General features: G+C 48.1%; 1 protein-coding gene across 5 annotated transcripts in view; it reads right to left on the bottom strand.

Annotated features, from left to right (window-relative positions):
• The window catches only part of Ror1 (receptor tyrosine kinase like orphan receptor 1), a 291,697-nt gene that overhangs the window by 113,309 nt on the left and 156,205 nt on the right, over positions 1 to 22,183 (bottom strand). For 4 of the 5 annotated variants that reach the window (XM_010605068.2, XM_010605070.2, XM_010605071.2 and 1 more), the window contains one exon: positions 18,441 to 18,512. The exons of the other annotated variant lie outside the window; for it this stretch is intronic. In XM_010605068.2, coding sequence (XP_010603370.1) covers positions 18,441 to 18,512 — 72 coding nt within the window. The remainder of the gene's footprint in view (positions 1 to 18,440; positions 18,513 to 22,183) is intronic. 5 annotated transcript variants of the gene reach the window in all.

Raw genomic sequence — 22,183 nt, 5'->3', positions numbered from 1 at the left:
TAGATATATATTTCTTTTGAACCTATTCTAGAAAAACCTAACCAATACAAGAACCAAGTCGGGTATGCTAAAGATAACAACAAATAATATGATAAAAATAACAGTGTAAAGAGAATATTTTAAAGTGAATACTAAGACACAAAATATTGATTACACAATAAACTTAAAGAAAAAGAGAGATGCACATAAATGTCAAATCCTGTAACTCACAGGAGATTTAGTGAGCTTACCAGAAGTTCAGCAATAAGATGATGACTCTCAGCAGCTGAGAGTTCTGGATGCAAAAAATGAAACAGCAGAACAGAGGTATGGGTAGGATCTGGAAAACAAGCTAGGATGAAACTGGGTAGCTAGAGAAAGAAGAGGTTGCATAGGGATACAATCCTAACAACACCAGTCTACCAGACTCAGCCTCCCCTCATCCTCAAAGCAGTCATGAAGCCGAGACGTCCATACACCAACTGCTCTTCCTATGACCAAGGGCATTCTTCATTTTATGCAAAGTTAAAGGGAACACTGGAAGTTCCAAGGATGCATCTGTGCAACAGTAGGTTTCATGACAAGATTGTTAGCATCGACATGTTATGACCCTGATGGTGAGCCTTGTACGTCTCTCAGGGTGTCCACAGATTAACCTAGAGATTTATTTGGGCCGTATTTATTAGTCAGAAACAAGGCTATAAGACACTGTTTCAAACACTGTGCAAACACCTTAGAAACTGAGAACCAAAGGAAAATGTGTATTGACTGAGTTGTCCTCACATCCGAAAGGACCACACACAATGCACGGGGAAGTGGAGCAGAGGCTGATGTTTGTCTCAACATGAGAAGTCTCCTCCTACACATCTTCTAATCTCCATTCTATAGACGATAAATGTAGTGATTCTGTTCTTTGTTGCTCAGACACATACTCAACACCTGCAAGCTAAAGGGAGTTATTTCGGCTCACTTTTCAGTCCAGTTGGCTGGCTCCAAGGCGCTGGCCTGGTGCAGGAAAATGGCACAGAAGAGGAAGCAGAGTGTGAAGGGAGAAGCTGGGGAGGGAGGTAAAACCGTCCAGGCTACATCCCAGTGACCATAAGGCAAGTCAGCTACCAATCCCCATCAACCAGTTGCCTTCCAAGAGCCCTGTACATGAGCACCTGAAGCTTTGGGGGAACATCTAGATAGAAATCAGAGAAGTAGAACAGGGGCTTGCAGAAGTTAAGTACTTTACCTGAGGCAAACAGCTGGAGCACCGGGGCAGAAATCCAGGCACACCAAATAAGGAGTCCAGAGAACTGAGGACAGGGCAAGGAAACAGGACATGGAGGTGTGAGGATGACCAGCAAGCCCAGGGTTCAGAAAGACTTCCCAACTTTAGGGCTTCTTCCAAAGAATAAGTCAGCTCCTGTAGAGCCCCGGAGCACCATGGAGGTGGAAGGGAGGCATGTACTGGGTGGAAGGCTGGATTATGCAGCCCCCAAGGGTCACCTCATTTGGAGACACTCTGCATTTAGGGTGTGGATGAAATCAACACTGGCTTTTGGTTAACTTTCTCCCCTCTCAAGGTCTGGGGCTATGATACAGTGAAATTCAGACTCTGAAAAAGAAATGACCACTTCTAACATCTTTAAGAAAACAGAAATGACTGTTTCTTTCATCTTCAAAAAGGCAGAACTTGCCATCTGCTGTGTGCTGACTCTGGGAGCAGGGACTGTGGCCAGAGATCACATATGCAGAGATATTCACTGCTGTACCTGAGGCACTTTCTGTTTTCCATTCCCTGCAAGACAGTTAATGTTATCTCTTTGAATTCATTCTTATAAAATTTACCTCCAGGAAGATGGTGGAGTGGTAAACAGCAGAGAAACAGCCTCTCCAATATTTGGTGTCTAGACACTGGAATACAGCAATGTGAGGAAAAGAAGGAGGGAAGTGGATCCCCAGGACCTAGCAAAGATCTAAAGTGAGGACTGAAGCCCACAGGGAGGGTGATGATAGAGGCCTCAACCCAGAAGAAGGAGGTGAAAAGCAATGCTTTCTCCTTGAGCCTGACTTGCTTCGTGGGAAGCGCAGCTAGAACCTGCAGATGCATGGTGACTACTGGTGACCTCAGAGGCCTCCACAGAGAAACTTACCAGCGGAACACAGCAGTGGACACAGTAGACTGCAGTAGCTGTCAAGTTATTTGGGTTCGGACATCCTCCAGGAGATGGCAACCAGATGGTCCCCACTTTGGAGATGGGGCAACTGAGCTTGGAACTCAGAGCAGCTATGGTTTGGCTCCCAGTATAAGGGTAAGGTGTAACTCAATTCAAATTGGTAGGAGGTCAAAGAGTCAAGCTCAGTGTGGGAAGGGAGCTGAGTTCAAGCTGGCAGGAGGCACAGGGAGTGTTGTAGGCCGAACAAGTTGAGTTCCAATTTCACAGAAACCAACCTGAACTTCAATGGATCTAAAGTATAGCTTGTAGCTTTTCACTACCCTGCTGTAAATCTATGGCTGGCTTGCTGGGATGAATCAACATGGATATGGGCTCTGTCTGCCCACTATGTCTACCAGTGACAGTGGAGATGCACCCTGAATTCGAAGGATGTTCCACTTCACAACATCAGAATACACATTCTTCTCGGTGATACATGGGACAGTCTCCAAAATGGACCAAAATAGCTTATAGAACATGATTAAGTAAATGCAAAGGTGTGGAAATTATTCCAGGCATATTATCAGACCACAGTGCAATGAAAATGGAAAGCAAGGACAAAAGAAACCACAAAAACTTCATAAACATATGAAAACCAGTGGAAACCATGGGAAGCACATGGAAACCTGAAAAACCAGTGGGTCACAGATAAAATTGAAGAAGAAATTAGACAATTTTATAATTAAATGATAATGCTAATACAACATACCAGAACTTATGGGATATAATGATAGCAGTCCTATGAGGGAAATTTATACTGGTGAATTTCCACTTCAGAAAAACAGAGTGAGCTCAAATAAACAGCCTAATGTTGAACCTCAAGCTTCTAGAAAAAGAAAAGCAAGTCACGCCCAAAGGATGTACAAGGGAGGAAATTATAAATATCACAGCAGAAATCTATGCAATTGAGACTAAGAAAGCAATATAGAGAATCAATGAATCAGAGCTGGTTCTTTGAAAGATTAAAAAAATTGAAAAACCCTTAGCAAGAAAAAGGAAAGAAAAGACTCAAATCCACGCAATTAGGAATGAAAAGGATGAAATCACAAAAGATAGTGCAGAAATCCAGATTACCAATACCTAATTCAAGAATCTGTACTCTAATAAGGTGGAAAACACAGAAGAAATGGACAGATTGCTAGATATATAGGAATTACCAAAGCTGAATCATGAAGATATAAAAAAGCCCAGGTACTGATGGATTCACTGCTGAATTCTACAAGAAATTTAGAGAAGACCTAATGCCACTACTTCTCAAACTCTTAAATGAAACTGAAAGGGAAGCGATACTCCCAAATTTGTTCCTGAAGCAAGCATTACCCTGACACCAAAACCAGAGAAGGATCCAATAAAAAAATGTATGGCGATCTTCCTAAATAAGATATATACAAAAATTCTCAATAGTGTGATGCGTAGGGGAAGAACAAAAAGGGAAAAGAAAAAAATGTGAGAGAATGAAAAGATGAAAATAAAGTGTTTGTAGATGGGGAGGGGAGGAGGGGGTGAAGGGAGGGCAGAGGTAAGGGGAAAAAATGAGAATCAAGACTTGCCATGTAAAGGTACATGATCCCAACAATGGATGTAACTGTACTGTATCCCTAAAATGTACCAATAAACTAAATAAAATTAAAAAAAAAAAAGAACCAAGATGGATTATGTACAGGTACAGATTTCCAACAATGAATGACATATTATTTACAGTAAATGTACCAATAAAATTAATTTAAAAAAATTCTCAATAGGTTACTGGCAAACAAAATGCATCAAATCATCAAGAAGGTTATACACCATGACCAAGCCAGATTCATTTCATCCCAGGGATGCAGAGATGGTTCAACATACACAAACCAACAAATATAATATACCATATTAACAGAGACAAGGTAAAAATCCATATGATCATCTGGATGCATGAAAAGCACTTGACAAAGTCCAACACCTATTCATGATTTTAAAAAACCCACAGAAAATTGGAATTGATGGTCTTTATCTCAATCTGATAAAAGCCATGTATGAGAAACCAACAGCCAACATTATACTAAATGGACAGAAACTGAAAGCTTTCACTCTAAAATCAGAAACATGACAAGGATGTCCACTATCACCACTGTTATTCAATACAGTTCTGGAAACATTAGGCAGAGCAATTAGACAAGAGAAATAAATACAAAGAATAAGACTAGGAAGGGAAGAAGTTAAATAACCATTATTCGTGGATGATATGGTAGTCTACATAGAAAACCCCAAAAACTCCACCAAAGACTTCTAGATTCAATAACCAAATTCAGTAGTGTAGCTGGATACAGTAGACACTAAAAAGTCAATAGCATTCCTATACACAAATAACAAACTCACTGAGAGAGAAATTAGGGAAACAACACCTTTCACAATAGCACCCAAAGAAAGGAAATGTCCAGGAATCAATCTAACAAATGAAAACTACATGTACTCTGAAAAAGGAAATTGAGGATATCAGCAAATGGAAAGATATCCCCTATTCTTGAACAGGAAATACCAATATGGCCAAAATAGCCATACTTCCAAAACTGTTATATAGATTTACTACAATCCCAATCAAATTCCCAACAGCATATTTCACAGAATTAAAGCAAACAATCCTAAAATTCATTCGGAACCAGAAGAGATCTAGAACAGCAAAAGCAACTCTAGGCAACAAAGGCAAGGCAGAAGGCATCACAATTCCTGACTTGAAATTATACCATACAGCTACGGAGATAAAAACACCATGGTACTAGCAAAAATAAAAACAAGCAAACACGTGAACAAAAAACAGACCCAAGGATCAATGGAACAGATTAGAAGATGTAGAAACAACTCCAGACATACTCAGCCACCTTGTCTTTGACAAAGGAGCCAAACACCCTCACTGGAAGATAGAACTTTAATAAATGGTGCTGGAAAAATTGGCTTTCCACATGGAGAAGATTAAAACTAGACCTGTATCTTTCACCATGTACTAAATTAAAATTGAAATGGATCAAAGATTTAAATATTAAAACAAAAACAGTAAATCTGCTGAAGGACAGAATAGGTAGAACTCTTGAAGACATGTGTAGGCAAAGACTTTATGAACAAAACCACGGTCACACAGGAAATATCACAAAGACTCAACTTGGATCTTATCTTATTAAAAAGCTTTCACGCTGGGGATTTAGCTCAGCGGTTCGGTGGCCTGCCTTGCAAGCACAAGGACCGGAGTTCAATTGGGAAAAAAAAAAAAAAAAAAAAAAAAAAAAAATGGAGGGCTTTCCTAAGCCCAGCACCAAAGATAGAACCAAAAAGGGCCAAAGTGAAAGACTTCATTTCAGAGAAATAAAATTCTTCCATATTAAAATATGCACATATCACAAAATTAAATGTTAAACTAGTAAAAAAAATAAAAAATTTCCAAATCAAAAGTCAGATAAATACATCATAGAATGAGAAAAAGGACTGAATATTTATTGGAGAAAAACACTGGTGCTAAACAAAAAAATTCAACCCTAGCTATCAAGAAAAAACTGCAAGTATGATAACATTGTATGCTAGTTTCTCTGTTACAATTGACAGTGGCTAGCAGTCATGGTAGTGCACATCCGTGATCCCAGCACTCCGGAGGCTGAGGCAGGAGGATTGCCAGAAGTTCAAAGCTAGCATGGGTTACATAGTGAGTTCAAGGCCAGCCTCAACTACATAGTGAGACTATGGCTCGACAAACACCTGACAGCGACTAAGAAAATGACCGTGCCAGAAGGGAAGGTGGTCTGCAGGCTGTTGCCAGGGGCATAAATATGCAGACAGATTTCTGCGGGCAGCAGGGAGCAGGCAACTTCCTAAGCCAGGTACTGGCCGAGGCCTTGGAAGGTATTTTTCACCACAGTATTATTTATAATAGCAAACTGGAATTACCCTAACTTCTCAGCAATGAGATAGGTCTCACACATCACTAAACACGTCTACCGTGGAGCACAGTTCATATGGCTGAGAGTGCTGCTGTACTCATCCAACTCGGAGAGCGGCTGGGGTTTTGAGACGAGCGCCATCTACCGGAGAGGAGGCCGAGTGTGTCCGTACACGTGTACACAGACATGAGCAGGACACAGCGAAAAGGACGCATGGGAACAGCGATGCAATTCTGGCTTCATTTCACGCTCCAGACTTTCTCCAATAAAAATGTTTTGCTTTTGAAAGTGGTTTTCCATGAACTCATCCTTTCCCTGCTTGCATCCCAAACATTACTTCTACCTGACTATGATTTATTCTAATGGAAAAAAGACAAACAACAGCAACAAAACATCCACAGACGAAAAACAGGAATATCAATAACAGAAATCCTTGTCTCTAAACGCATACGTTTCTAAGATGTCACCCTCTTCTCTCCAGGTTCCTTTGTTTTGTTTTTGCATTTTTCTTTGTTGGTCTGTTTTTGAACTAGGGTCTTGGAATGTTACCCAGGGTGGTCTGAAACTCTTGGGCTCGAGGGGTCCTCCTGCCTCAGCCTCCTGGACAAATGCACCTCCCCAGGCCCAGCCCACATAGTTCTTTGAACACACATGTCTGGCGAATGGTTACAGAGGATTTCAGATCTCCTGCTGTTTCGTAATGTAAACACCAAGACTACAAACACATGTCCAATTCACTTTATAGTTTGCAAAGCATACTGGATCTGGGGCCAATTTCAGGGGATGCCATTTGTCCTGTGCAACAGCGGGCAGTTCAGATGTGTGGGTTGCGTGCAGTGACCTGCCCGAGATCACTCAGGTGGTTAGTGGGCACGCCGAGCTCTGGCTAAGTCAAAGCAGCGAGGAGATGTTAAATCAATGTCCACAGTCCTCCCTGCACAAAAGAGCAGTACCACAGCTTATCAATGCAACTATTTTATTTATTTAGAATATTCTTGCTTTTGTTTTCTTTGGCAAAATTCACTTCACCTAAAATTAACCACCCTACTGCAGGAGCATCGAGTAACTGCACATTCAATGTTGTAGAACCACTGCATCCATGTCCACCTCCCCAGTTTCTGCCTCTGCACCTTTTCCTCCAGTAGATAGATATTCACGTGAATGGAATAAGACACCTAAGGACCCTCCAGGTCTGGCTTTGCTCATTAGCATAATGTTTTTAAGGCTTATCCATGTATCTGAACGTTCCCCTTTTCGTGGCTGAATAGTACTCCACTGCAAACCTACATACACAAGGATTACCACTGTGGCAGCCACGGACATGTTTCTACCACTGTCCACTGCCCACTGTCAGTAGTGAAGCCATGAACATCGGCACACACGTATTTGTCTGAGTACCTGCTTTCAATGATTTTGAAATTGTACACGAGTTTTCTTGGGTATTTTACTTATTTTTATCTGATTCCAAGAGGGTAGGATATTTATTTATTTATTTATTTATTTGGTGCCGGGGATTGAACTCGGGTCCTTGTGCTTGCAAGGCAGGCCACCGAACCACTGAGCTAAATCCCCGGCTGAGGGTAGGATATTTATTGAAGAAAATATGGAAATTACAAACAAAACATAAGTAATAAAAATCACCACCCACCCAAAGTAGTTAATAATATCCTCCTCCAGAAAGCGTATCTAATCAGCTAAAAGGCTTAGAATCCTTTTTTTTTTGGTATGGGGTATCGAACTCGGACCCTTGCACTTAGAGGCAGGTGATGGTACCATGGAGCCAAATCCCTGACCCTTAAAATCCTTTCTTCCCTCTCACGTGGGGGTCAGCTTCACACTGGAAGTCACTGCCAATGTGCACTTGGTAGCTAGAAAAACCCAGCTTTCACTCCTGTGCCTTTCTGCCAGTGTTCCCGTCCACACACAGACCCAATGGGCCTCCTTCCAGGGTATCCGTGGAGCAGTCAGTGGTCCCACACGGGTCCCGCTAACCCCCTGGAAAGCTGGCAGTCAGTAAAAATGTGCTGAATGACTGAGTGGACGCAAGACTTGGTCTCCCCTTGGGAGGAGCCCCTCTCTCAATCCAGAAGACGGGATGTGCACACCTGTGATCCTAGTACTAGGGAGGCTGAGGCAGGAGGGTCACCAAGAGTTCAAGGCCAGCCTGAGCCACAAAGGGAGAAGATAGATGAGTGAATGTCACTGGCAAGAAACTGAATCCTATACAACCATACAGCAAGGGCCAGGGACAGTTAAGCCTAACTCTGGCCCCATGAAAAGGGTCAGTTGGTCCTCGCTGTAGCAGCTGGAGGTGGGAGACCCAGAGCATGGCTTCCCACTCTGAAGGCCAAGGGCAGCTTTCCAGGCAGGTGAGCTGCGGGATGACTCGGGCCTTGACTGGAAGGAACCGCTCGGAGAAAACCCTTCGGAACTCAGCGGTAACGGTGGGCCGGGCACAGAAATGCAGAGGCCCAGCCTGACTCGGCAGGGCCACTCTGGCACCCACCCTGAGGTCTGGGCAGCAGCCTGGGTCTGCACTGTCCCTGCCATCCCCTGTGTGGGCCTGGCCCGCCTTGCAAGCTCCCAGGCCTGGGATGCACTTGGCCCCCACCCAGGAGCAGCCCAGGGGGAGTAGGATGTGGAACCCTGCAGTGGCATCCCCAGCCGAGGCTGAGACCCAGTCCTCAGGCAGCTCAGAGCGGCACCGTCCCGGAGTTACTGGGTTGTAGTGCACCCATGCGGTGAGAGCAAGTATGTGATGTTTCTTCCTTCCACGAAATCGCAGTTTCTGCGAGTGAAGCTGTTTCTGTGCTCCGCGCCCCACAGTCCGCCTGCCCCGGGCAGGGCTCAGCACGGTGAGTGTCTGTGGTGTCCCAGAATCCGAGTCCAGCCTCCTGTCTCAGCCTTCCTGCGCGATAGGATGTCAATTTGGCTTTGAGGTCATGACCTGGTTCAGGGCGTGGGGTTTGAATTCTGCTTTGTGACTTGGGTGAACCGCTTACCTGACTGATGTCACTGCCACAAATTATTATGAATTTGGGGGCTTAAAACAACAAAAATCTGTTCTCTCACGGTTCTTGAGGCTACAAGCCCCCAGTCCGGCAGGGCCCGCTCCTCCATGGGCTCTGGGTGGACCCCATTCCCTGCTCCGTTGGGTTTCTGGGGGCTCCAGGCCTTCTGGAGCAGGAGTGTGCCCACTCTGACCCTTGCTGGGCCTGGAGGGCTCCCCTCCCTGCTGTCCTACAGGACTCTGGTTACTCAGAGACTGCTGGGTGGCCTCAAGACCCTCAAAGACACATGCAAACCACATTTCCAAGTGAGGCAGAGCTCACAGGCGTCCAGCATCGGGACAGGGACGCACCTCAGGGACCACCCCCGGGCATTCGTGCCTAAGGCACTTGTCCGATACACAGCTCTCCCTGGAGCAATACGAGGGTCAAGGGCAACCATCCCGTAAATGCCAGGATCACTTCGTGGTGCGCCACTGGCGTCATTTCTCCAGGTAGGGAGATTTCCTTCCACGGCTGTCCACATGGGCAAGGCACTGGAGCTGTGCCAGCACATCCGGGCATTGAAAACGTATGTGCTTATCAACACGGGTCTTTCCTTCTGCACATCTATGGGTGTGAACGGAGCCTTTTCAGTGTTTCGCTGCATTCAGTACAGACAGGAACTGCGGAGACCAGCATCCTCCCACTCTAGGCAGCTCAACTTTCTGGAACCTGGACTTCACCACAAAACGTGAATGCAGCCAAGGCCTCCTCACTGCGAGCCCGGGACACGGTTCTCTTCCGGCCGGTACACTCACCAGGGAGCCTCCACTCGGATTCAGACTGCACCCCGGCACCAGGCAGTCAGAACGTGGGGTGGCTGTTCCTGAAGTCCCTCAGGCCAACCACCCCTGCTGTACTTGGGTCTCCAGCTTTGGCGGGCACCGGGACAGCGGCCAGGTGGAGACTTGGGGCCTAGCCTGCAGGACCCTCCAGGGAGTCCAACACTGCCACGGGGGAGGAGAACCGCCAGGATGACTTCAGTCCCCAGGCTCCAGGGGGCGCCACCCACGGCTCTGTTCAAACACCTGGGCCGGCCAGTGTGTGGGCCACCGAGATGCACAAGACCCAGCCCCTGGCCTCCAGAGGCCCCAGCCCAGCCTCACCGAGCACTCTTCCTGGTGACGCGATGAAGGGAGGGGACCCAGGAGGCGCTGCCTGGAACAAATGAAGACGCTCCAGAAATACCTCTTTCCCAAGAGAAGGGCAAGGGAAGGGAGAAGGCGAGGAAGAGAGGAGAGCAGGAGACCGAAGGTGGAGCCCTGAGGAGCTTCCCGGAGGCAGCAGAGCTCTGGGTGGGGTCTTAGAGGAAGAGGAGAGCCACGCAGCAGATTCTCCTGAGAGCAAATAAAGTGTGCACAGAGGCCAAAACAGGACAGCACCAAGAGCAGAAGCCATGGTGAGGAAGAGGAGAAGCCCTGCGAGCTGCACCACCTCCTCCTTCCAGCCCCGCAGTCTGCAGGCCGGGGTTGGCCAGTCACAGGTCCAGGGCTGGAAAGGCCTTCTGTGATCCTGGGGAGCGGGGCCCAGCTTCTGCCCGGCCCAAGGCCAAACCTGAGGCTATTTCTGAGGCGGTGGGCCTAGCCTCGAGCTTCCCAGAGAAGGAAGTGGGTTTAAATCAAACCAGAAGATCAACAGGCAGGGAAAAAAGAGCCTCGGAAAGTAAAAAACTCTGCTGACTCTTGATTATTCATGAGTCCAAAAATGCACCTTGTCTTGGCCAGAAAGTATTGAACAGTGGTAGCAGGGCAGTAAGGAATCTGAGACCCACGCTAGCGGGAGATAAATATCTACAATTCCAAATGGCAGACACAGGAGCCTGGCGCTTCCGAGCTGCGTGAGAGCTGCTCGCTTTCCAGGGTGGGGTTTGCTGAGGGGAAAGAGCTGGCTCCTCCCACAGGCCGACACCCCGCCCTCATTCATCACCTCCCTCCCTGGAGAAGCAGGTAGGGAGGAAGGAGCCCTGAGAGACTGGGTGCCCGGGGCTGCAGCTGGAAAGACACAGAGAGCAAAGGCCAAGGCGCCTGGTGCCGGCCGCTCCCCTTGAACGGGCTTTGAGGACTCAAGATGGCGCGCCTGCTATTTTACGGCAGATCTCCGGACCCCTCTTTGTGAAGGTTTCTTTCCCAAGAAGGAATAGAACGGTCAGGTACAGAGGGTCAACAGGGCTCCAGAGAGAAAGCTGCTGGGTTGAAAAGGAGCTGATTTCCCAGGCGAAGGGACCAAGAGCTATCTTTAGCGAGGATGAAGTGCGTACAACAGTGTTGGCAGGCATCTCCCCAATTTCCAGATACCTGGGTCCCTGCTTTCCTATCTGAGTGTTCCTCACACTGCCTCCAGGCCTAGACCTATTTTTTAAAATAATGCTATAAAGGCAAGGAAAACTAATGGGGAGAGTGACTCTGGTCGGTGAGGAAAAGATTCAGTGAAGCCATGACCAAAGAGCAAGGGAAGAGGACTCGGAAGAGGCAAGAGTGGGAGGAAACTGCCAAGGACATGGCTGGGCCTCCTAGGGGGAGCCAGAGAGAGCCCTGCAGCCGGGTGGGGAGCAGAACACACAGGAAGTTCCAAGGAGAAGCAATCGGGCTGGATCTGACCAAAATATGTGACATGCATGTATGAAAATGCCAACTCAACACCCGGTATTTTGTAAAATCATACACATGAATAAAAATGTTAAAAGGTGACAGAGGCAATGGCCGGTTCATGAGGGCCCTGTGTGCCCAGCCTGACCAGTACCCACGGCTGGGGTGCCCGGCGTGTTTGGTGCTTCCACTACTGTCCTGTGCCCCAACCATTACCAAACCATAGTCCCTGGCTGCCTGCCAACCCCCGTGTTTCTCGCCCCAGATGGAGATTAATTCAGATACTGCTTTATTGCCTTTCTCTGAGAGTTAGTGATCAGGTTATAATTAGTGATGATAATTCCTACATGTAAAGAACTTTATTTTAAACCATTATGCTCACACAAAACCAGTTTTAAAAAATGCTTCTTTTTCTAAAAGTAGCCAGTACCTTAAGCCTGTAACTGTAGTGGCTCTGAGAGCATCTCAGGCCACAGGGAGGACACACAGATGAGGAGATTTATCCAAGGCGGGTTCAGGAAAGCGAATGCTTCCCAAATACACTGGGAACCACAAGTCCAAGCCACATGTGTAATCTGAAATTGTGCAGTAGCCACATTAAAAAGGACCAGGTAAATTATTTTAATAATAAATTTCAATTAATGCAACGTATCAAAATACTGCCATTCCAATATATAATCAATATCAAAATCATTGATAGATTTAAAAATATAGATTAAGGGCTCGAAATCCAACGCGCATTACACTTATTACATCTCATTTTGAAGCAGCGATGTTTCTCTGTGCTCCACGGCTGCTGGTGGGTGCTGGCCACTGTACTGGACCCGGTCACGGGGAAAGCACCGGGAAAGGATGGAGGTGGCCCTTTCAGGTGGGGACACTGAGGCCCAGGACACACCTGACTGGTCACCGACCTGGTGGGTGAGTTGACCCAGGACCACAGCCTTTACCCTGTCTGCTCCTCCCGGAGATCAGATGGCCTGCTCTTGGCAAAGAGGCAGGTGTCAGTGGGGCAGGACTACTAGGCAGCACCTCTCTGTCTTAGTCCCTACACTGGCCCTCGGAGCGCCGTCGCCTTTCCCGTCCTCTGAGGAAAGTCGCACAGGCTCCGAGCACCTTGGTAGCTGACAATGACAGAAAGACGTCCTTTGGAGAACAATGCTATTAACACTATGCTGCTTAAGGCCCCACTGCTGAACTGGGGTCTGAAATACCACATGGCTGCCTCGGGAACTCTTCAAACCTGCTACCAGGTTTGAAGCTGGAACACAAGGCTGGAGGAACTGCCAGGGATCCAGGTCCAGGGGACAGTCAGCCCCCCGCCACTGCTCTAGGTTTCTACCACGAGGCACACAGCAAAGGGACCCAGCTACTCTACCAGGATGAAGAGAGAATCAATACCATCGGGGTGGACCAGCTGGAGGCCAAGAACAAACCAGGGATCAGAGTGGGTCCACGGGCAGCAACTACTCCAGAACCGGAGAACTCGGTCACGGCCCTGACAGTGAAGGTTGGTAGGAGGGCATGAGCCGGGGGCTGAGTCAAGGCTGTACCTGCTATGGCAGCCAGGCAGACAGCTGTCTGTCACAGGCAGACAGGAGCACAGACCTGCTCCCAGCTAGGAAGACACCCTCATGCAAAGACACAGACACCACGCTCCACAGGTGCATCGTGGGACCTCAGCCCACACAGGAGCTACACACATCCCGTCCCTACCATGCTTAAATCCCTAAGCTGGTCAAGGCCAGTGCTTTATGTAAAAACCAAAAATCAAACCAAACTACTCCCAAACCTAGACAAACAAAACAGAGAACTACTGGTTGTAGCAGACCTTGTAGGACTTCAAAAGTCCGAGGCTCACTCCCTTTCTTCTATCTCCAGGTCAATACCCAGACCTTTCTCCAAAAGAAACATCTGGCTTACTGTAGAGGTCTCCTGTGACTGAACACAGGAGGAGAGAGAGAGGCCCTTGTGCCACCCCAGCACCCCAGAGTGAAGCCAAGGCTGGGCCCTATAATCGATAATCGATGTATTCCAGGCGGTACTTGTCGCTGAAGCATTTGTTTCGGAAATTACTTCCTTGACCCATCAGTTAGCTTTTGAGGGCTCTTCCCAGGGTGCCTGGTCTCCTACATTTCATGTCCTGTTTGAAAAGGATAGGCAGGAAACTGACTGAACAGAAAACCGGGACTGGGGTGAGCCTGAAGACCGCGGTGGGATGGATTGATGGGACAGAGCAGCCGGAAGAACAGGAAGGCATTGAAGCATACCAAGAAATGGATTTTATTTTACTGCCTCTCTGTATCAGTCATTTTTCCTGGCACTAGGAAAAAAACACCCACAACCTGTGGGAAGAGAACTTTAATTTGGCTCACGGTTCCTGGGGAGTCAGGCCATGGTCACCTGGAACATCACAGTGGAAGTGTGTGAGAGAGCACAGCTGCTTACTTCATGGTGGTGGAGAAGAAGAGCAGGGCAGGGAAGAGTAGCAGAAAGGAGTCTAGGGACCACATGCAGCACCCAAATCACACCCCATGACCCACCCAGACACAGTCAGAGGTGTGCTTTCCTAATCTCCAGGCAGCTCTCAAGCCAAGCAACTCTACTCAGTGAGGATGACCCACCACACACTATGGCTGCAAGGGAGACAACACACTCAGCCACATGCTGCACATGGATCTTTGGACTTGACCTGAAGGCTGTGGTCAGAATCTTGGCACTGCCAGTCACGCCTGTGACCCTTCAGCCAAGTCCTATAAACCCATGAGTCTCCGCTGTTTATTGTACCTTACAGGGTGGCGTGCATTCAAATAAATGCACACCACTTGCTTAGCAAGTTCCTAGCATCCAACGGTCAGTCACACACAGCTGCTATGAACCAGCACAGCTTGGAGTTGAACGGAAATGACTGGAAGCCATGTTGCCTACCGCATACCAGGCATTGTGTCTGTCAGTAAAAACACAGCAATGGGTAAGACAGACTGACTTCAAAGGAGCAGTCACAGACGAGATAACTCCCATACCGTGAGGAGTTGATCAAGACAGACATGGAGCAACATATCACCTCACACTTTCGGCACTGTGGTCAATGGGGCAGCTGAGGGAATCTGTTTAGTTTGAATCTCCTCTGAGGCTGTCTACAAACATGGGAAGGCGCCTGTCTCACGCAGCAGCGTGCTCCCTGGCGTCACTGTTTAAAGTGATGTGTAAGCACAGAAAGAGCCGCCCAAAGAAGAATGGGCTGAAGGACAAGGCAGTCAGGGAACCGACACAAGCAAAGCACAAAGACTGGAAAGCAATGCTGTGTTTAGGGAAATGGAGGCAGGCGGGTGAAACAAACAGCGCGAAAAGGATGAGGATGAGGGGTGAGCTAAGAGGAGCGGGAAAGTGCTGGGCTAAGGAAGACTCTGTTTGCCCAGCTGAGGAGATGGGCCTTGCACAGGGACACTCAGCTGTCACTATTCTCCACAGCTTATCAGATTTGCTGGCCAGATGAGGTAGCACTTTTATTATCCCATTTATAAATGAGTACCACAAAGCCCAGGAAGTCACACAGGAAATGAGCAGTGGAGTTGGGGTTCCTACCTTGGCCTCAGTCGGTTCTCTAAACCACGTGTTATCTCACCTTCCTTCGGCTCACTGTTTTTCTCCTCAGCTGAGTACATCTACCAATTGCTGAGTTCATCTACTAATTAACACATCTGATGGATTTTTAATTTCCACAACTTTTTTTTTCAATTCTTTTCAAATCTGTCACCGTGAAACATTTGCCAAGGTGTGCGCTCTCAAAGGGACCCACGCCTTTAGTCCCTACAGTGCGTACCCCTCCCTCTGCTCTGTCAGCTGACTCTTGGTGTCTCCCCACCTCTTCGTTCACTATAAATTTTAAAAGTAAAGTCAACATTGGCAGGACCTGTCCACTTCTGTTAGTTTTGATCTTTTTAAATTTCACTTTTGGTGGGAGACAGATCCTCATGCACTAGAATACTGAGACATTTTTAATGAGCTGGTTTGATACTGCTGGGGTCGGAGAGTTTAACCCAAGTTTTTGTGTTGCCTTTTTGGCTGGTGGCTGGCGTGGCACCTGACAGGAGTCCTCAGCCCACACCCGTGTGCTGTGGAGGTTGGAGATTGGGTCCCAGTGGCGGACTTTCATCCCATGGCTTCAGCGTGGTTTCCCTTACCTCACACTTGAGCGGGGCTCTCCTCTCTGCCTGGCACAGCACGGCTGTGGCACCCGACACTGCCATCCCTCAGAAGCGCCACGCTCACCACATTTACAGAGGACCTTCTGCTGAAAGCCCCACCTCCCTGGTCATGGCTGGAGCGCAGAGCTTGCTCTTAACCCCCAGAATCCAGGGCTTCCCTTCCTGTGTACCAGCCTGACGGCCCATGTCGCTGTTTATGGCCTCTGGCATCCTTCTGTGACTGGGGAGGACGTTCCCCAAAAGCTCCGTCTCTCAAAGGGACCCAAAGGCTTTGATCATGCATCTGGATGTAAGGCTTTCCCATGCGGTTCTGAGTTCACAGAGGACAGGAAGCTTCTGCACATGGCTCTATAGATCCCAGTTCTTCAAACTGTACTCAGATTAGAGCAGGAATCAAGAAGGATTTGCTCAGTGAATGAATAAGTGAATTAAGCAGCTTTGTCTGCTTCTAAATGGGAATTAATAATGAGACTGCAATGACCTCCTACAAATGATGACACCAAGAGGCCCTGCAGTCCCCCAGGTGCTCTGAAAAGCCATGCCGAAGGACAAAGGGACCTGGGACCTGTCTCTGTCCCACTCCCCACCATCCACTCCCTCCTGACACTCAGGCCACTGGTCTAAGGTTGCGGCTGTGCTCCCTCCTGGCAGCTGTGCTGACCTCGTGGTGCGAGCCCTCACGCAGCCACTACTGGAACGCAACCAGTAATGCACCCTGCCAGGGAAAGGGTTTTCTGTGGTGCCGTAAGGAGCCTGCAGCTAAGTTCACATGTGGACAGTGCCTCGCACCAGGCCCGACACAGAGCTATCACTTGGTTAACTTATTTACTTCCTCTTCTCCATTAGAAAGATTCAGTAAATACTTGCTGAAAAACTTCTGCCTCCTGGGCTCTGTGCGGATCCCTGAAATGGACAGGAATAACAGAAATCCCAGTGCTAATCTTTCAGGAGCAAAAGAATGTTCAGATCAAACATGACAACAGAAATAATTACAACAAATGTTCTTTGATTTAAGGGGAAATCCCTTCATTTTGCACAATCAAGCATAACCAGCAAAATAATTGTGTGCCCTGGTGTTTCATAAAATGAGAGATCTTCCCTCAGGGAGGACTCAGCTCCCAGGAAAGCTGAATGGACAAGACAGCCGACCACAGAAGCAAGTGGACTGGGGCTCCTCTACCATTGGGTGCAGAACTCCAAGGGGAGCCTGGGCCAGAGCACAGCGGCATGTGCCTCGTTCCCCTGCACAATGGACTAAGGACAAGAGTCTGCAAGATTCTGTGACAGAGACCGAAAAGGAAGGAAGGAAAGCCCGAAGAAAATTCTACCAAGGAACTTCTGGCCAGAGGGAGGGAGAGGCAGATGATGTGATCTAGCGAATGCAAGGCAGAGCAGGTAAAAGGACTGTGGGACTGCAGAGGGCATGGGCCACTTCCTGTGAGGGACAGGCAGGCCTGTACAAAGTGTCGGAGTCACGCTGCCTTTTTAGATTTGGGGGTGGGTACCAGGAATCATAGAACTTGCGAACTTGCGCTTGTGAGGCAGGCGGCAGAACCACTGAGCTGAATCCCCAGCCCTAGAAGTTTTATTTTATCAGGACATATTTGCTATACCTAAGTCTACATTCATCTTGGTGGGGTACATGCATGCTCAGAACATAACTTTTTTAGTATACGTGCTGCCGAAGCGAGCACCACAGAACATAACGACTCTTTTTTATTCCCCTCCATCTCCAGATCCCCTTATCCATCTTCATCATTACTGCTAATATTATTTCTAGTTCATATTCATGACATATAATGTCTGTGCTCAGTCATAAAGGAAAGATACTGTGCCGACCTGCAGAAGGTGGAGGCCAATCTGCACAGGAAGCTCAAGAGGAGTCCGACTGGAGACACAGCCCGGCCACGGAGGGGACTACAGAAAGGCTGGTAAACAGGTTTTTACAGCGTCCTGAGTGAGGGTGGGGGACAAGGATCTCTGCAGGGAGGGCTGGTGCTTGGCACACAGGGGCCTCATTAAGACCAGGCCACATTGTCAGAGCAGGAACCTGCATCCTCAAGCATGGCGAACCTGACCTCCATTAGCCAGGCGGTCATGGAGCTTCAAGTGCTCTATCAGGAACCAGCGAGTACGTGGGACGCTCCCCCTGGAGGGTCACCAGACGCGGCCTCCTCAGCCTGGCTCGAGGTGGCCCAATCCCCTAAGCAAGATCCATCAGCTGCAGTCGGGAAGGTCAGAAACAACCGTATTTCACATCTTGAAGTATTTTTACCATGTGGAACATTTTAGAAGAAGAAAGGAAAGGAAGAATTAAAAAAAAAAAAAAACTTTTCAGAAACAAGAGAATTCCAGGTAATTAAATGTTAAATGATCTCAAAGTAAGCTGGGGATTTATTTTGGCCACCATTTCCTCCTGGCGACGTGAGCCGCAGTCAACGGTGAAGACGGCCACGCCAGGGCTCACCCAGAGCATCGCGCCTCCCCTCGGCCCCGTGTCCCTGCTGCGTACCTTTGTCAAGATCACTGGAAATGTTCCACGGTGAGGTAGGCACTAACTCCGCAGTGACTGACAGCTCAGTTTCTGAAAGGAGAGACATAGGGTGGTATTACACACAGCAGCACTGGGCCGCTCCAAGCCCTGCAGAGTCTGTAGCCCCACAGCTTACTAAACTGGCCTGCTACCCAGTGACCAGAAGCAGAGCCGCACCCCGGAGGCCTTCACAGTGGACTAGTGGGCCAGTGGAGAACACTGGCTTTCAAACTCTGGCCAGAAGATCAACATTAAATATTACATCAATGAAAGAACAACACAGACGTGCCCCCATATTATCACACATAAACTTTCTCCTTACAGCACCAGATGTAGACTAACATACCCTGTAGGTGTCCCACGGAAAACACCAACAACACTCTTTGCTGCTGATTTTGCTGACCATGTTTGCAAATGGGCAACAGTCCTAGGAACAGACATCACCTCTTAATGCAGGCGCTTAAAGTCAAGACAAAAGAAAGCTATGTGTTTGACCACAGCAGGTCCTGTGTGGTAACAAAACTTAGAAGATAATTTTCAACATCACATTACAGCAAACATGCAAGTCAATACTCTAAAAAACTCAAATGCACTATGAAGACTTAAAATCTCTGTAGTAGTAGACTGTCATGGTCAAAAGCAGTTTCTGTTGTTTTTGAAAATTTAAACCCCGACATCATCCTAAATGATTTTAATAGGGTTATACTAACCTCCCTTAGGTTATGTCTGTTAAGTACACGAGTACGCACACATGCGCGCACACACACACACACACACACACACACACACACACGCTCACCGTATTACAGAACATTAGTGCTGCCTTGCGGGTCCCCAGGGCCCTGGCCCCCTCCCTGCCCCTACAGCTTGGCGCAGATGTGTTACACGTTAGGCCTGCCTCTGCTGGTCTCTCCAGCATGACACACTCTATGCAGGCACTAGAAACCGTGTGAGTCAGAGCCTTAGGTGAACTTCAATAAGTCGCCACATGGGAACCCAAATCCCGACCCAACCAACACCACGGCTCCCACACCTCCCACTCTGCCTGCACTGCCCAGGGCTTGGGTCTGTGACCCCAGACCTTACCCAGCTCACCTCTGCTTCACCTGTTCACAGAGATAAGCAGGCTTTCTATACTTCCTTGGTGACAGATGTGGCTGTCTGCCAAATGGCCACAGCAGCCCACATCCTGTCACTGCTGGGCTTGGCCAGGAACAAACTGTTTACCCACCAAGACTCTGCAAAGGGGACTTCCAACCTGTTTACTTGCCACATGCAGCACAGACAAAGGGGACGATTATTTCATGCAGGCTCCTCAGCTTGCCTGCTTCCCTGTCCCAGGAACAGGTAGGTGAGAAAGCAGACAAAAGCCAGGCCCCTCTCCATGGACGGTGCCTTTCTCCTTCATCCCGAGCCATAGACGGCAGAGGTTTTTGGAGGGGGCTGTAGTCAGGACAGGACAGCGGGGATCCTACAGAGCACAAAGTCCAGACCGTGAAACCAAAGCACAGACAGCCCCACATAGGAAGAAACACAACTGAGGCCAAGCTGCTACAGGGACCTGCACCGGGGTTCCCTGCAGCTGAGGCCAGGGATGAGGAATGGACAAGGTTTTGGGGCTCTGCTTGGGGAAGCCGCATAGCAGCTCCCTCCCGCCGCCAGAGAAGGAGCCCCTTGCGCTCGGACACCAGCCTCGGGGACCTGGGGAGTGGGCGGCATCTCAGCAAGGCCGCAAAGGGTCAGAAGGGCTGGGAGGGACTGACCCTGACAGCATCTCCATTCCCCAGTTTCACGACTTCACCCGACTGCCGCTCACAGTTAACAGCGCCAGGACTGCGGGTTTTATTTTACAACACTGACTTCACAGGGCGTTAACTATATGTCACTCGGTTTTTCCAGCCTGAGTTTGAATTGCTGATTGAACGTAACTTGGGACTGATGACAAATGAATGGATTCTTGGCATGGTGAACAGCAACATGGCTCCCCGGGCGTCCCCGGACACTAATTGCCACTCATTCCTGGGCAGCAGCAAAGATCATTTCAATTTGCAAGCTCATTAACTGATTGTGCCGATTCTGAGGAATTCTGTTCTCGGCTTTAAGATTCATTCCTTCAGATAACCAGGCACATGTTCAGCTTCTCAGATTAATTGATAGCAAAAGCCTGAAATATTCTAAAATATGAATAATAACCTCCCTGAAAAGCATGACGTACCGAGGCCACGTATTTTTAAAGAAAGGCTGGTTATTTTGTGTGAAAAGTTTCTTATCCATAATTTCCCCTTGAGATGTGATGCACAATAATTGTTTCCCAAAGGCCTGAAGTTTAAGTGAGCATCTCCACCTGAGCGACGTCAAAGCCAGGCCACCAGCCTTGACCCACAGGATCCCAGACAGATTCTGCCCTCCTCCCATTCTTCCAGTGAGCTGGAAAAGACCTGTCCAAGTGTGGGGTGTGGACTCTCGCTACAGAAAAGGCACGCTGCCATTCACCCCACTCAGAATGCTCCCCTTCACTTCCAGCACTGTCATCCCACCATCCTGGCCGCTTCCCGCAGCAGCTCCATTCAAAACGTTCGCTTTCAGGTCCATTGTGACTCTCTGGAACAGCTGGAAGTCACACGATGCCAGATCCGGTGAACAAGGTGGACGAGGGCACAGTGTGATGTCTTCATTTGCCAGTAATCGCCGTGAATGTTTCGAATCCATATAGGACATCAAGGCAGCCACAACAGCACAACTAAAGACCCTCAGGAAACAGGACTTTCAGAGCTGCTTCAGAAAGTGGCGAGGACGAAGGATTAAGTGTGTTTGACATAAGGGGCAAGACTCTGAGGGCGATTCGTGGCAATAGGTCTTTTACTTCAATACATCATTTTTGGGGGGAGTGGTTACTGGGGATCGAACTCAGGACCTTTTGCTTGCGAGACCGGTAGTGACTGAGCTAAATCCCCAGCCCTCAATAAATCTGTTATTTATAATTTAATCATCAACCATGTTTTCTGATCACACCTCGTGTATTTGCTGTCAGACTAGTGACCTCTCTATCCGACCTCACTGTGTAAAAGCAGGTTCATATGTGCCATTAAGGAGTAGAAACACACACCTGAATTAAAATACCAGTTCCTGACCCTTAGGAGTTTTGTGACTATGAACAGGGTTATCTGTGACTTCCATTTGCTCATCTGTAAAAAAGGCCACCCCACAGGACAGCAACAAGGGTCAAGTTCCTTGATGGATCGAAAGGTGCTGGTGGAGAGATCTGGGACCTCCTGGCCTCTGGCTGTCCAGGGAGGCTGACAGTAACCACCACCCAGGAGGCTAAACTCCATGAGCCACCAGGGCGCCGGCTTTGAGATAACACATTCACCATGTCTTTGAAAGGGTATTTCATAGACTTTGCAGATCCAAGCCAACCTCTTCATTCTGTGAGCTTTTCCTGAGTTGGTCACCCACCCTCTAGGAACTTAAGGGTCTATGTGTAGTTTTATCCACCTTAAGCAAATCGAGTAAGTGTTAGAGAACTTCAGCCTTTATCTTCTTCTCCCTCTGGGGGAGACCAAAGCTCAAAGCTATTCTGATTTGACCAACAGGAGCCATTATCTCTGCAGTCTTCCTGATGATGGACGTTTTGGCACTGGTTCTGCGAGCCATAAGGTTTTGGTATTTAAGCCTGAACAGTAGGAGTGTTATTTGGAAGGAAAGGAAAAAAAAAAAAAAAA

Source organism: Fukomys damarensis, unplaced genomic scaffold (assembly GCF_012274545.1).
Source record: "Fukomys damarensis isolate Sample0158 unplaced genomic scaffold, DMR_v1.0_HiC HiC_scaffold_33, whole genome shotgun sequence".
NCBI lineage: Eukaryota > Metazoa > Chordata > Mammalia > Rodentia > Bathyergidae > Fukomys > Fukomys damarensis.
This window is presented reverse-complemented; position numbering and strand designations above follow the sequence as displayed.